General features: G+C 37.1%; 1 protein-coding gene across 1 annotated transcript; it reads left to right on the top strand.

Moving 5' to 3' along the window:
- Positions 1-728: 728 nt before the first annotated feature.
- LOC123668763 lies at positions 729-4,352 on the top strand. The gene has a single exon (XM_045602458.1). The coding sequence runs from the start codon at positions 729-731 to the stop codon at positions 4,350-4,352; it is 3,624 nt and encodes a 1,207-aa protein (XP_045458414.1).
- Positions 4,353-10,650: the final 6,298 nt, after the last annotated feature.

The following is a 10,650-nucleotide window of genomic DNA, read 5'->3' as shown; positions in this document are numbered from 1 at the left end:
GTCGCCTCTTACGACACCCACGGGAAGAGAAGGGGTGGCTATATTCTTTAGTACCGTAGCCACAGTTGTTACGTAATTTTATTAAATTGCTTTTATACTAAGATTTTGAAAAGTTTAAAAAACTATTTATACTTAAACGTACTTGTTGCATGTATCATCATGTACTATATTAATACGCTAAGGTTAAGAGGTTTGCCTCCATTTTTAGAAAAAAAAAACCTTATAAATACTCCACATAAATTATATATCATTTTATAGATATATGCTTGCTCTACCGGCATCCACAACTAAAAAAATTATTATCACTTTTGTATTTGTAAATAAATAAATTCTTAAAATTATATATATGACGGCTTTCATTTTGAAACAACGTCAATATAGACGGTCAGTCAATTGTTTGTCCAATTTGAAATCAACTCATCTGTAGATACTTTTATGTAATTTTATAAAGTGATAATTATTATACTTATTTAGTACGAATTATTCACACAGGTTGATGTGATCTCTTTGTTGAGCATGAAGGTTACATGTTATTTAATTACCTTCTTTATAACATTAAATAATACTATGACATTATCATCAGTGTCATTCTGCCAAAATATCAATACCTAATTATTTACTATGTCTTATTTTATTGTTGAATAAAGCCAATATTCTATTTGGTTCTGTCTTTATCTGTATCAATTTATTCAACAATAATTTTGTGTTCTGCTGATATTGTGCTCGCTATGCCTGACGAAAAGGAAAAGTCTTCCTCAATATCGCGGTATCTACGTCCCGAACGTTTTGACGTGGAACCCGCAATGGCCGGCTCAGACCTGAAATGGATTCATTGGAAGTACTCATTTGAAAATTTTATCGCACAGGAAGCCGCTTCGGCTGACGATGCCCTTAAGTACAAACTCCTTGTAAACCATATCTCGCCATCAATATTTAATTTCATTCAAGCTTGCACCACGTACGTCGATGCCATGACCACTCTCAGTACCACCTACGAGAAACGAAAAAATATTACCTTGGCTCGGCATCGCCTTGCTACTAGAAAGCAACAGCCTGGCGAAACGTTAGCTGAATATTCGAGATCTCTTGCCATTCTTGCTCGTGAATGTCACTTCAAAGCAGTTACTGCTAATGAACATCAAAACGAAACCGTATGTGGTACGTTCATTGCCGGAATATTGTCACAGAAAATAAGAGAAAGGCTGCTAGAAAAATCGACTATGTCTCTGGAAGAAACATTGAATCTGGCAATATCTTTAGAAACTGCTGAAAATACTTCACGATTACTTACAGTATCATCTCCATCAACGTCTGCTGTCCCTGTTAATGCAATCTCTGACACTCAAGTACCGCAACCAAAGCTCAATTTAGCAGCAACAAGAACTCAAAATTTTCAATACAGTCGCCCTACGCAAAGTGACCGCCGATGCTTTTTCTGCGGTGGCAATGTTCATCAAAGGATCAAGTGCCCAGCTAATAATGCCCAATGTCAACTTTGCTCCAAAAAAGGACATTTTGCAACCGTTTTCCGTAGTTCAAGACCAGGTCAACGTCCAGTAAATGTTATTACCACAGACAATGACGGCATTACTCAACCCCAACTTACCGATTCTCATTTGTCAATTATATCCGCTGCTGCTCCATCAAGCCTACGCAAAGCTACCATTCCTATTACCTTGAACAACTATCAAGCAGATGCGCTTCTCGACACCGGAAGTTCAATTAGCTTTATCGATAAGAATACTGCTCTAACCATGAACCTTAAACGAAAGCCCTGTCGACAAGCGATAACTTTAGCATCTCTTAACAATATATCATATGTCGAGGGACTATGCTACGCTACAATTCAGATTGGTGAACATATATACCAGCATCAACCTCTGCTCATTGTTGGCGATCTGTGTGCTGACGTTATCATTGGGCATGATATATTAGGAAAACACTCATCATTTGAACTTCAATTCGGGGGAGACAAAAGGCCCTTGAAAGTTTGCAATGTAATGGAGGCATCTGTCCCACCAGCTTCAGTTTTTACCAATCTTTCACCAAATATAAAACCTATAGCTATTCGCTCCAGACGGCATTCTCAAGAAGACCAAGAATTTATATCTAACGAAATAAGCAACTTACTTAAAGACAAGGTTATCGAACCCAGTATCTCGCCTTGGAAGGCACAAGTACTCGTTACTAGTGATGGCTATCATAGGAAGCGTCTTGTCATAGACTATTCTCAAACTATAAATAGATTTACGGAACTAGATGCATATCCTTTACCTAACATCGATTCAATCATAACTCAAGTCGCTAAATACAATATTTATAGCCAAATCGACCTCAAAAGTGCTTATCACCAAGTTCCAATTCTTCCAAAGGAGAAGGTATACACCGCCTTCGAAGCGTGCGGGAATCTCTACCAATTCACACGAATACCATTTGGAGTCACAAATGGTGTAGCGGCTTTCCAGCGAACCTTACAGTATATCATTGATTCGGAAAAACTGAAAGGTACATATGCTTACTTAGACGATGTAACTGTATGCGGAAAAGATAAGCAGGATCCTGATGATAACCTTCGCAAATTCATGAAAGCTACTGAAAAATACAAACTCACTCTAAATATGAGTAAATGCACTTTTGAATCAGAATCCATAAATCTTCTCGGCTATACCATCCATCATAACGTTATCAAACCTGACAAATCTCGATTGGAACCACTGACGAATCTTCCTATCCCATCTGATACAACTACTTTGAAAAGAGCACTTGGACTATTCGCTCATTATTCAAAGTGGGTCAACAACTTTTCTGCCAAAATCAGACCTCTGATCGAAGCTACATTTCCTTTATCTGAAGAGGCTATTAACTCTTTTAACAATCTAAAGATTGACATTTCCAAATCAGCCTTAGCTGGAATAGACGACAAAGAGATATTTTCTGTTGAAACTGACGCCTCTGACTTCGCAATCGCAGCAACGCTGTCACAGAAAGGGCGTCCCGTAGCATTCTTCTCACGATCGCTTAACGATTCTGAGAAAAGACAACCTTCTATTGAGAAAGAGGCTTGCGCTATAGTTGAAGCTTTACGCAAATGGAAACACTTCTTGATTGGAAGACACTTTCTACTCATAACTGATCAACAGTCTGTTGCATTTATGTTCAACCAAACACACTCTAATAAGATCAAGAACGAAAAGATCGAGAGATGGCGCCTAGAATTGTCTTGTTTTAAATACGACATTGTTTATCGACCCGGAAAACAGAACTTTGCTGTCGATGCACTCTCTCGAGTCTGCATGCACATAAATACTTTGTCTAATAGCTCCAAACTTGTTGAATTACACCGATCTCTTTGCCATCCTGGAATTACACGTATGGTTCATTGGGTCAGATCGAAGAACTTACCATATTCCATCGAAGAAGTGAAAAGAATGACGGCAGCATGCCCTATCTGTGCTGAAATCAAACCTCGTTATATAAAACACCAAGGGCATCTGATAAAGGCAACTGCACCTTTCGAAAGACTAAACTTAGATTTTAAAGGGCCGATTCCATCTAATACTCAAAACAGATACATTTTAACAATAATCGATGAATATAGTCGTTTTCCGTTTGCGTATGCCTGTAAAGATATGACATCCGGAACGGTCATAAATTGCCTTATAGATTTATTTTCCATGTTTGGTACTCCGGCTTATATCCATTCCGATAGAGGAAGTTCATTTTTATCGGATGAAATAAGACATTTCTTAACCTCACTGGGAACATCTTGCAGTCGCACCACCCCTTACAATCCCCAAGGAAACGGTTTGGTTGAGAGACTAAATGGTACGCTATGGCGAACAATTCAATTACATCTCAGATCGAATAACGAAGACGTTGCTAACTGGGAGAAAGCTTTGCTGCCAGCGCTACATTCCATAAGATCCCTCTTATGTACGGGAACGAATGCAACGCCACATGAGCGTATGTTCAACCATCCTCGTCGCTCGATAAACGGCCAATCTTTACCAACTTGGCTTCATTCACCCGGACCTGTTTATATGAAGAAGAATGTAAGGAGTTCCAAATATGATCCGGCTGTAGAAGAGGTACAGCTGTTACAAAGCAATCCTGAATATTCTTACGTTCGATTAGCGGATGGACGAGAGACGACAGTCTCTAATAGGTCCTTAGCGCCACTACCTCAGGCCGTTGATGATGACTCGTCGGACGACGAAGAGCAATTAGAAATGGAGGAGGTCCCTTCTAACGAAGCTCCACCTGCTAGCCCAGAAATGGAGAGTACACAAGTTCGTCGCTCTGTTCGAGAACGCAGACCTCCAGCCCACTTTCAAGATTACGTCTCTTCATAAAGGGGGGGGTGAATGATGTGATCTCCTTGTTAAGCATGAAGGTTACATGTTATTTAATTACCTTCTTTATAATATTAAATAATACTATGACATTATCATCAGTGTCATTCTGCCAAAATATCAATACCTAATTATTTACTATGTCTTATTTTTAACCGACTTCCAAAAAAGAGGAGGTTCTCAATTCGACTGTATTTTTTTTTTTTTTTTTTTTTTTTTATGTATGTTACATCAGAACTTTTGACCGGGTAGACCGATTTCGACAAATTTTGTTTTAATCGAAAGGTGGTGTGTGCCAATTGGTCCCATTTAAATTTATTTGAAATCTAACAATTACTTTTCGAGTTATATCTAATAATGCGTTTTTGCTTGACGCTTTTTTCGTCGACCTACGTTGTATTATACCGCATAACTTTCTACTGGATACACCGATTTTGATAATTCTTTTTTTGTTGAAAAGGGGATATCCCTAGTTTGGTACCGTGATAAGGAAACCAGGATCTGATGATGGGATCCCAGAGAAATCGAGGGAAACTCTCGAAAATCCGTAATAACTTTTTACTGGGTGTACCGATTTTGATAATTTTTAATTTAATCGAAAGCTAATGTTTATCATGTGGTCACATATAAATTTTATCGAGATCTGATAACTACTTTTTGAGTAATCTTTGATAACGCGTAGTTGCTTAACTATTTTTTCGTCGATCTACGTTGTATTACTTGTCGATGTAATTGAAGTCGGTTTTTTTTCGTTTGCGAGCAAACACAATTATATTGTTGAATAAAGCCAATATTCTATTTGGTTCTGTCTTTATCTGTATCACAGGTATAGCTAGTATATATCTAATAGACTTCTAGATAGTTTACCGCAAGAGTACTTTGTATGAATTCTATGATTTCTATTTACAGTAGGTATTTAACATTTACGCGATATTTATACAAATAGAATGCACATTAAATCAATGATAAAATTTACACGTACAAACATTTTATCATGTAAAGTGTACAAGGTTTCGCCTGAAGGAGTAGGATTACATAATTATGTATCTTTCAGATTGTATGTATACTATTTCACACATTTTTATTTCAAATTTATTTATTACCTAACGACGTAGTACTTTGCAAGGCAATAGAAACGGAATTGCTCTGAGTGAATAGCGGTGTGTGTACGTACAAAGTACTCTGAATTGACATATCATCTACGTGTTATTGTGCGTGCAGTTATTCTCGTCGTTCCATGCTAAGTAAATAAAAGCTGCTATATTAAGACAGTTATTGTTAAAGCTACGTACTTTCACTTATCCTTCACAACTGTATCACTTGAAATATCTTGATTACAGAAGTGTTTTACTTTCATAGTTAAAATGGGGAGTGCTGATATCCTTCAACAACAAGAGTGCGGTTTATTAAAGCGAGGAAAAAAAGCAAAAGTATGTATTATACTTTAATTTATTATTGTACGTTTTCACTTTAAAACAGAATTAGAATATTTTCGGTAAAGGTAGGGCGTGGGTATATTGTACCGTTTTAATTGCACAAAATATTGAAATATAAAATATGTAACAAAAAGAAGTTCTTAGAAGTTATATAATTGTGTTTGCTCGCAAACGAAAAAAAAACCGACTTCAATTACATCGACAAGTAATACAACGTAGATCGACGAAAAAATAGTCAAGCAACTACGCGTTATCAAAGATTACTCAAAAAGTAGTTATCAGATCTCGATAAAATTTATATGTGACCATATGATAAATATCAGCTTTCGATTAACTTAAAAATTATCAAAATCGGTACACACAGTAAAAAGTTATTACGGATTTTCGAGAGTTTCCCTCGATTTCTCTGGGATCCCATCATCAGATCCTGGTTTCCTTATCACGGTAACAAACTAGGGATATCCCCTTTCCAACAAAAAAAGAATTATCAAAATCGGTACATGCAGTAGAAAGTTATGCGGTATAATACAACGTAGGTCGACGAAAAAAGCGTCAAGTAAAAACGCATTATTAGATATAACTCGAAAAGTATTTGTTAGGTCTCAAATAAATTAAAATGGGACCAATTGGCACACACCACCTTTCGATTAAAACAAAATTTGTCGAAATCGGTCTACCCGGTCAAAAGTTCTGATGTAACATACATAAAAAAAAAAAAAAAAAAAAAAAAAAAAAAAATACAGTCGAATTGAGAACCTCCTCCTTTTTTGGAAGTCGGTTAATAAAGGAATGCATAAATAATCTCCATTTTAACATATATTGTTCTTACTTTTAAATTTTTAAGTCAGTGTGAGTAAAATATCTACAACTTCTAAAATATATTAGAAAATTAATATATTTATAATCATGTCAGTTAATTAAATCTATAAATATTAGAACCTTAACGTTAGATTGATAAAAAAGAAATTACCACACTCTTTTAAAAATTGCATCAGCAAAACTACGTCCGCATATAAGAAAAGTTTTTGCGTTATTTTTTACTTTTTATTATACTTTTAGGATTCCATTATATAAATGAGAACTAAGAAGAACATAGCCATTATTAATTATACTATTGTTTACTCTCCCTAGTTTCGTTATCGATTTTGAATCCATTAAATATAATTTTTATGTCATATTTCTTTTAGTTTTCTGTAGTCACAATTTAAAAAATGCACTAGAATTATCCTTTAAGGCTTCATCGTCACATCTCACGTTGAAATTCTATAAGTAGCAAAATCTTGTAGACACAGAGGTATAATTTAGGCTCTTCATCTAATTTTGTTGAAATTAAGCGGAACTAAACTTGTGAAAAATATTTCTAAAAATTAGATAATCTTGATGCCACAATAATTATGATGATTATCATGACCTTTTAACGTCAATATAAATTTTAGTATCATTGGTAGCGTTTTCCTTTTGTCATCATCGTAACAGAATCGACTATTATTATTAAAAAATAGTTAAACCTGCGAACTTTTTATCGCTATATTTTTAGTAAATGTATCAATATATAGTTCGCGTCATGTAAAAAGAACGCTAGCCTTGAAGCTGCGCAGAAGCGATTTATCGGTCTATTTGGTGGTAAGGGGTAGCGGGCGGGCGTGTTTATCACGTGTCGCATGCTTGCCGGTGTGCTATCGGTTGGACAGTTCGACGTCGACTCAAAATACTATCGCGCACAAAAGTTTTAAATTACGAAATAGTTTTACATAGAGAAGTGGGAAAAATTATTTATAACATATAATTCGCGTCACGTAAAAAGAACGCTGGCTATCAAAATGCGCAAAGGTGATTTACAGTGTTGCCAACTCTTGAAAAAACTTTTTCGTACTATCCATTTTTTGGAACAGTCTTATTTGGTAAACAAAACACTGTCAATCATAATTCACGTTTTTTCCGCATTTATCACTCACTTTCACAACACATTAGCATACGGACACTTGTAAAAGTCCATTTACTATTTATTTCACTAAAAAACAAATATCAATTTATCATTTTAAACACATAAAAACTATTAAAATACGAATATCGAGAGTACAGATAATTATTTTTTTTAAATACGACATTTCAATAACTAAAAAATTTGTTATTGCTTTTGTTTAAAAAAAATGTAATTTTGTAAAGTGATAATTATTATACTTATTTAGTCCGAATTATTCGCACTGGTATTTTTATTATTTTTAATGTATCTCCCAATAACCATTATAGGAAGCCGCGAGTGAAAGCCTAATTGAAAAATAAAACAGTAGTACTTTTGTGCGCGAGTATACGCATGCGCAATCGCACCCCCTCCATTTTCCTTCAGCGTTCTTTTTACATGACGCGAACTATACCTATAAATATATTTAAGCAAACCATCTCCTGAAAATAACGAACACAAAAAAAAGCAATTAACTCGATTGGTGCAGTCGTTCGGAATTTACGCTTCTCGACCGCAATGTCAAAGCCCAGCCTAAACTATTAATAATGAAAATTTGAAATTTTGAGCGGGTATTCATTTTATATACTGCGTCAATGAAAAAAAAATTACGCAATTCATTGAAAGGCGTAAAATAGAGAATTGAAGTTTGTATCATACAGTCATAATTCATCAAAATTGCCATGCTAACGAGGTCACACAAAACCGTTAGTTTTATAAAAAAATAGCAGCGAAGAACTTTATTAATGATAATTTAGAATTTTTTATAAGAAGATTGTTTACGGATTCTTAGATCTCGATTGCTCGGACTAGTTTAATGTTTTTCAATGAAACTAAAAGAGACGTAACTCATAATTTAGACTAAAAAAACTTGAGTTTACCGCCAAGACTATACTAAACGAAGCCCAGGCTCTCTACTTTACTTTTTTGAAGCACTTGGTCGTGTTTTTGAATCCTCGCTTGTGTTTGAATGATAAATTATCTATACATATAATAAAATGGTAGGAAAGTCAAAACTGTACATTGAATATTTTTTTTAAAGAATACTTAGGGTGTGATCTACAATCGATACCGAAGCCAAAAATATAGTTTTTAGAATTTTTGTCTGTTTGTCTGTATGTATGTCCGGGATAAACTCAAAAAGTACTCCATGGATTTACTTCAAATTTACTACGGTACGGTAATTAACTACAAATTAACTATATCCTATTACTTACGACTGCTCCACTGTGTAGAAATGAGCTCCCTGCTAGACTGTCCTGATAACTGTATATATACTAAGTGCGCTTAAAAACATTAATAGCGCGATTCAGGGTCAGTTCGCGTAGTCTTACCATACTTGATTATATTTTACATCAGAATATCCTGATCTGGACCGGACCGGGTCCTGATCCAGTATGCCTTACCATACTTGATTATATTTTACATCAGACTATCCTGATCTGGACCGGACCGGGTCCTGATCCAGTATGCCTTACCATACTTGATTATATTTTACATCAGGCTATCCTGATCTGGACCGGACCGGGTCCTGATCCAGTATGCCTTACCATACTTGATTATATTTGACATCAGCCTATCCTTGTCTGGACCAGACCTGGTCCTGATAGAGCTTGCCGGATCTGGCATGCCTCATTCTATCCTGATCCGATCCAAATACATGATCTGATTGAGCCTGACTTTTTTTCTAGTCGGGATTAACTATTGACAGAACGAAGTCTCTTCGGGCAGCTAGTATAGGTGGGGGGAGGACCTGGCGGAGCAGCCGTATGGCACTCGCGTAACGGCTGCGTTGCGCCTGGTCCTTGAGCGGTGGATGCGCCGTAAGCGTAAGTCCTTCTCCTTCCGTCTGACGCAAGTTCTCACCGGGCACGGCTGCTTTGGTGAATACTTGTGTCGGACGGCCCAAAAGGAGCCGACGACTGGATGTCACGATTGTGGCGCGGCGGTGGACTCTGCCCAGCACACTCTCGAGGTGTGCCCGAGATGGGCGGCGCTGCGTCGCGATCTGACGACAGTCCTCGGAGGCGACTTGTCACTGCCGAGCATCATCACCGCGATGCTCGGCGACGACGAGTCCTGGACGGCGATGGTCTCCTTCTGCGAGACAGTAATGTTCCAGAAGGAGAACGACGAGCGGGTGAGAGAGGAGGCCACCGACGAGGCCTCCGTCCGCAGGCGACGAACAGGGGTGCGTAGGAGGCGCTACTTAATGCACCTCCAGTAACGCCCCTGTGCTCGTGTCGGGCCGGGATGGGAACCCGGTCCTGCTAGACATGGCGTCGTCGGGATTGTTCAGAGGTGAGCCGGACAGTCCCCATGGAGGAGAAGTCTGGCCTTTTCGCCGAGGCCAGCGGTCGCTGGAAGGATCCTGTTGCCTGCAGATCCGGGACCCTCCAATTAAAGCGGCTGAAGGCTCCCGCAGGGGTTTGGTCGGTAGTGCACCCCCAAGTGTTGAAGCCGACATACGGTCTAGGACTGCCTACCCGGGCGTCCTGGATATCACCCATAAAAGGGCAGCTAGTATAAAAAAAAAACCAAGTTCTCGGGATATGATTTCAATAGAGCGCTTGTTAAACATAGAACGTTTAAATTGCACAGGTCGTATATTTTATTGATATCTAAAAAAAAATTTAGACACGCCTACTGCACCAACCGGCCAATCCATATTTCCATTGCCATTGTGGTAATTAAAGAATATTTTTAATGGTATATCTAAAAATTTTATACCTACGTAAATACTCCACACATATTAATAATTTTTTATTTTTAAAGTAAAATAACTATAAATATAATTTTATTTAAAAAATACAATCAGGCTGATACAACATTTATCAATTTTGTAATATATAAATACATTAATTTATTCATTAAGTCTAATACGAATAACTTCTTTGAAATT

Source organism: Melitaea cinxia, chromosome Z (genome assembly GCF_905220565.1).
Source record: "Melitaea cinxia chromosome Z, ilMelCinx1.1, whole genome shotgun sequence".
NCBI classification, from domain to species: Eukaryota; Metazoa; Arthropoda; class Insecta; order Lepidoptera; family Nymphalidae; genus Melitaea; species Melitaea cinxia.
The sequence above is the reverse complement of the archived record's forward strand: the minus strand, read 5'-3'. Positions and strand labels throughout refer to the sequence as shown.

Bases quoted from the DNA above. Each gene is read 5' to 3' on its own strand.
- LOC123668763 (XM_045602458.1), top strand. From the start codon at position 729: ATGCCTGACGAAAAGGAAAAGTCTTCCTCAATATCGCGGTATCTACGT.